Source organism: Gasterosteus aculeatus, chromosome 21, assembly GCF_964276395.1.
Source record: "Gasterosteus aculeatus chromosome 21, fGasAcu3.hap1.1, whole genome shotgun sequence".
In the NCBI taxonomy this organism is placed as follows: Eukaryota; Metazoa; Chordata; class Actinopteri; order Perciformes; family Gasterosteidae; genus Gasterosteus; species Gasterosteus aculeatus.
Window position 1 is genome coordinate 16,079,417 of NC_135708.1, and position 5,941 is coordinate 16,085,357.

General features: G+C 46.3%; 1 protein-coding gene across 1 annotated transcript; it reads left to right on the forward strand.

Annotated features, from left to right (window-relative positions):
- The first annotated feature begins 228 nt into the window (after positions 1-228).
- On the forward strand, positions 229-5,161 carry LOC120811894 (phospholipid scramblase 1). The gene is made up of 7 exons (XM_040167634.2): positions 229-336; positions 884-979; positions 2,350-2,392; positions 2,489-2,709; positions 2,815-2,976; positions 3,167-3,328; positions 3,466-5,161. The coding sequence occupies exons 2-7, from the start codon at positions 911-913 to the stop codon at positions 3,493-3,495; spliced, it is 687 nt and encodes a 228-aa protein (XP_040023568.1). The 5' UTR covers positions 229-336; positions 884-910; the 3' UTR covers positions 3,496-5,161.
- The last annotated feature ends 780 nt before the right edge of the window (positions 5,162-5,941 follow it).

Here is a 5,941-nt window from a genome sequence, read left to right on the forward strand (position 1 = left end):
ATAGTTCTGAAACACGGCCAGTAAAACTTATTTTCAGCTTCTATACTAATCAGAAACCCTCCCAATGTGTCCCGTTGAACCCTAAACTGAACAAACTAGTGTGCGTTTCCCGTACTGCAGACGGTTTGTTAAACCCGCGAGTTCTATTATTATTAATATTGTTATCATAACCGCTCTAGTCTTCTGCCCCGCCCTCTTCCGCACTGCCGTCTTCTCATTGGCGCGTGGCAGAACGGAAGTGCAATGACGTCGACCAATGGGATTATCGGTTCATTCGGGGGGCTTGTGTCTCACAGTGGCCTGTTATTGTTCGGAGTAGCGGGTTGAAACCTTTCGGTGAGTAAATCCTCGCACCGATGAAACAGAAATCTGCTCTGGAACATGAACCGCGCGGGCGGGGGCGGGGCGTGACGTCAGCGGCGAGTCCGTCGCTTTTAAACAACTCGCCGTCTCCTTTGAATGAAACGTCGGGCGCGCTCCCTCTCTCTCTCTCTCTCTCTCTCTCCCTCTCTCCCTCTCTCTCTCCCTCTCTCTCTCTCTCTGTTTACCAACGAAGGAAACCTCCACATGCTTTTAAATACCTCACTCTTCTGAACCCAATGCGCAACACGGGTCGGAACCGCCCCGGCGTCCCGGTAGGCCCGTGGTTGTTTACGCGAACGCACCACGGAGTATAAACTCCCGTGGGGGGGGGTGTTGTCTTCCCGTCAGTAGCGCCCCCCTCCCCCCGTCACTCCCACTAAACACAAAGCGGATTATGTGTCCTCCCCACACTGAGGGAACATGGGAACCGCTCATCACTCGCCTCGTGCAGCGCCACCTGCAGAAGCAGCAGGTGGCGCTGTAGCATCTCACTGTGCGCGATCATTCGGTGTGTCAACAGATCTCCTCCGAGGCTGACAACGGCAATATGAATATGTACGCTGTGCCCAACCCTGAAATCCCGGCCTGCCCCCCAGGACTGGAATACCTGACTCAGGTAAGAGACGAAGCTCGCTGCCTGTTTGTTTCCTTGGCGTTGGAGTGGTGGATTTAGTCCAGCGGCCAATAGGAAGTCTGTAAATGTTCCATGTCGAAGTGTCCCTGAGCAAGACACCTAACCCCTAATTGCTCCCCGGGCAAAAATGTGAAAAAGCCATGGGTTTAAAGTGTAATGTAAGTCGCTTTGGATAAAAGCGTCTGCTAAATGACCTGTAATGTAATGTAATGTAATGTAATGTAAATGTTCCCATCCAGGGAAGTGGAAATGAGCAAGTATTCCTGACTCAATTATTTAACATTGTTGCATCAAGCTCAGGATACACATCGTTCCACACGTTAACATGTCACCGTGGGAAAAGCGCTGGGGTAAATCATTCAATAAAGGAAGCGGCTCAGTTTCAGACGCAACATCACGGCTGTTGGGGTTTCGGAAAGCTCTCGAGGGAGGCCTTACTGCTTTGTTCTCGTCCCGGCCGGAAACGAAGAATCAAAAGAGTCAGCTTGCTTAAATTCAAAAATCAAAAAGTATTTAATAACTAAACAACGTTATGAGGAATACAATTACAAAGTGAAATACAAAGCGAACGGTAAAATATTTCGCGAAATAGAGAATCCTCTGAGCAAGTCTAAAGCGACTTATCAAAGCTGCTGCAGGAAAATTCTAACAGTCCTTTCCCCGCTTTGGTCCTTTGAAAACTCTTGAGGTGTGTCTTCTTGGGTGCATTTGAATGTCATTGGCTTCTTCATTGTCCCCTTCACATCGAGGTGTGAAGCTGCAGCTGTAACCTTAATTACAACACATCATTAATGATCCCCGTTCATCACACTTCATCGTAAGATTAAACAGTTCATGTGGTCCAATTCTCAAGACATTTGCCTCAGTCGGCTGCCTTACATTAAGTTGTTCATTTACTACCTGACAGGAGAAAAAACTCCCCAAAAACCCCCTTTGAGGGATAAAATTGGGAGAAATCCATAAAGGACGGCAATTAGCATTCGTCCCCAGGTTTTGACATCACATTGTGACAGAATGTTAATGTGTACAGTGTTTATATGATTTAAATGACTATAAACTGTGTTTGATTCAAATTGTATTCACTTCATCTTACATGTTAATGTAATAACTAATATCTAACATCACACAGACTATAATTCTAACACTAAACATTATTACACGTACTATAAATTCTATGACTAGGGGGGCACTTCTGGCTTAAATCCCTAACACGGCTCACCGAGGTCACTCAGAAAGACCGGAGCCGTCTATTAACGTCACCGATAAGAGCTGCGCTCCTGCTGCTGCGACTAATGAAATGATGAAAAGTTTGGGTCTAATGTTGCTTCATGTCCCTCCCTCTGGTCTTCCAGGTGGATCAGCTGCTCATCAAACAGAAAGTGGAGCTCGTTGAAGGTAGAGTATGTCAACATGCCGCGGCAACCCTGCTGCACATTTCATTCCCGCGGCGATTGGCCGCCCCCTTCTCACGCGCGCCGTTTCCCCGCGCAGCCCTCGTCGGCTTCGAGAGCAACAACAAGTACGAGGTGCGGAACACCGTGGGCCAGAACGTCTTCTACGCCGTGGAGGAGAACGACTGCCTGAGCCGGCAGTGCTGCGGCCCCATGCGCTCCTTCAACATCCACGTCCTCGACAACTACGGCCAGGAGGTCATCACGGTCACGCGCCCGCTGAAGTGCATGTCGTGCTGCTTCCCTTGTTGCCTGCAGGAGGTGGGTGGCGCGCCGCTTCGGTCCCCCCCCCTCCGACCCCCGTGTGTTATCGATAACTCTGCCATTGGGCCACTAATCGCTCTCTGTCGCCGTCCCCCCTGCCAGTTGGAGGTGCAGTCTCCGCCCGGCAACACGGTGGGCTACGTCACGCAACAGTGGCACCCGTTCTCCCCCAAATTCATCGTGGCCAACGAACACTTGGAGCCCGTGCTGAAGATCCACGGGCCCTTCTGCGGATGGAGCTGCCTACCGGACGTCGACTTCGAGGTGGGTTCGTCCCCCAGCGGAGCGATCCAGACCTTTCTTTCCAAGGGTCGGTGAGACGGAGCCGTTACCATGACCACAGCAGGGGATTTGGGATGTCTAGGTGCTGTGGCAAGAGGGCATGGATGGGAATTAGAATGGTTATTTGATCCTCATCCTAAAGCAACACGTTGTCTCTGACTCCTTCCGGCAGATCCTGACGTTGGACGAAGTCAGCAAGATCGGGAAGATCAGTAAGCAGTGGACCGGGCTTCTCCGGGAGGCGTTCACAGACGCAGACAACTTCGGAATCCAGTTCCCCATGGATCTGGACGTGAAGATGAAGGCCGTGATGATCGGCGCATGTTTCCTCATTGTAAGTATCGTCGTGAAATCTGATTTACGTTGACGTTCTCTCAAGCGATCAGAGGATGAATTCCGCCCTCGGATCGTTTTTTACCCTTGTGTAGGTCTGCCGTGTTTGTGCGACGCTTTCTTCTTTTCTCTCCGCAGGATTTCATGTTCTTTGAGACCAATAACTAGGAGCCAAACGGGAAATCGGGGTGAAGAACAAAGGCCACGAAGCCACGATGATCAGTCCCAAACGCCCCCCCACATAGACACATAGAACGACCTTCAAACAGACCTTTGAAAGGAAGTAGGCGGTTCCTTAAACGCTGAGGTTTATTTTAGTCCTGCTCGCCGGGTTGTGAATGCACGGAGCAGTGTTTGAGATGAGGAGGTTTTTATTCCTGTTTACATTGTGCTTGTTAAGCCCATGTTGGTCCAGAACCTTTTGGTATCACTGAAGAAAAAAACACGTAACTTGAAAAAGTCCATGAAAAGGGGACACCATTACTGGCAAGTGCTGTTATATAGTTCTTTCACAAGAAAGAAAGACTTGTGTCATTATGGCCGCATAGCACTTTTGTAATTTGGTCATATTTATAGACGAGATGTTACTTCATATAGAACACTAGGCTTGTATTCTAACGTATTAGCTACACTGAGAGAGAACCAAAAGATTGGTGTAACGTAGTAACTAATTCAGACATTCAAAGCCTTTATTTATTGATTCATATTTTGTTAAACGATGTGTGTGCATGCACTGCTTTGTGTGGACATGTGTGTGCCCGATGAGCATTTTCACTAAAGCATAAACTACCATAGAATTTCAATAATATTTTACAATGTCATAATATGAATGATTGATCGTTACAGTCAATATGGGGTTGTTTACTTAAAAGTGGGCGGCTTATGGATCAACGTGTCCGTCTTGTCCACAAGAGGGAGCCAGCCTTTCATTTTAAAATAACCTGACAACGCCCATATAGACGAGGCCAATGCCTGCTTGCGCTGTATAGCTTTTTACTGTGTTATCATTTCAGACAAACTCAGGATGAGATGCATTCTACTTCATTATACTGATCCAGGATATGCACACCTGCACCTGGTACTATGAATATAATGATAAAGTCATCTTTTGGAGGCGATTCTCTACACCAAAGCGTCTCACACGGGTTCATCAGCCTGAATGTTGAGCATTTTCACCGTTGCATTGCTCATAGTTTCACAGCTTTTTAAAATTAAAAAGGATTTAAATGGAGGCATCAGTCTGATTAGGGACGGCGAAAGTATTGTTACAGAGAATTGAACTGTGCGCTACATCAACATTAAGGCGATTAAGAGCTCTGTTGTAGCTTTATGAAAAAAAACCCATCAAAGTCATTTTCTAAATACTAAATCTTAAACGCTTTTATTTTTGTAAAACAAAAGTCAAATAAACTGCCATTTAAAAGATCTGATATTTCCAGGGGAGACTCTGGCTATTCTTTTTATATTTTAGGACTGAATACATCAGTACTGAAGAACGGGTGAATGTTTTTTGCATACTACTGTTTGCATGGCTTAAGTTGCTGGTGTACAACTCTCACACCACACATCTGTAGGACAAGATGCTGGTGTTACGTCCTCTGAAGGCTCTTTGATTGTTTTTAAAAGCCAAAAATCAGAATGTGACACAAAGGGAGTTCAGCTCTTCCCAGTCAACTATGTATTAAAAAAAAAATATATATATATATATATATACCTTTGCACTGATGCTGTGATTGCTTTGAGTCATGCAATGAATGCAAACAAACTCTGTGAGCTTCGCTTAAATTGTGCAAACAGTCCATGGAAACACTTTAAAAATAAATATATAAACACATATTGTGATGTGTGTTATCTTTTGTTTTTGGAGGTTTTAATCAACAGCTTCATGGACCATCACAAACCAAGCACCCAACAAAAAGACTATTCCCATCAGAACAGGGGGCGTTACATTGGTCGGACCTTTTAATGTAATTACTTACTTTCGTTTGATATTCACATGAATGCCCTGCGCTACCTCTTATGGAGGTAGGGGCCATTTCTCTTTCCATTCAGGTGCTCCGTGGCATTGGTCCGGGCGTAGATGTCTCAGCGACTGTCCAGAGGCACCCTAATGAATTTTACTCCAGAATAGGGCAAAGTATTCGTCCCGGGGAACCGCTCGACATCTGCTCCATGGATTTAGCACACAGACGCGGTTCCCGGAGGATAAATTGTGTAACGTTTGTGGTTGCGAGTGCTGTGTCCCTACAACGGCTGGATGGATTGTTTGTGAAGTTTCGGTGCAAACATTACAAGTAATCCCCAAAGGATGAACCGAACACCGTTGGTGATGCCGTCAATGATCATCTATTCTCCTGTCAGTTAAAACCTCTTATCTGTGCAATTTACAGCAACACAAAGGATCTCGTAAGGCCTGGTGCTTTAAACCGAGGCAACATGTACCATGCACATGCAATTGGGGGGGGAAAGCTAGTCGTCCAATGTAAAGAAAAAAAATGTTGCTTTTACACAAGCATTCCTGAGAACAAATCAAAGAGTGGAGACACGCCAGACCTCATCAGTTTTCCAAAGGGACCCACGCTTCTGCTTGTGTTAGTTTGATTTTATCAACAGA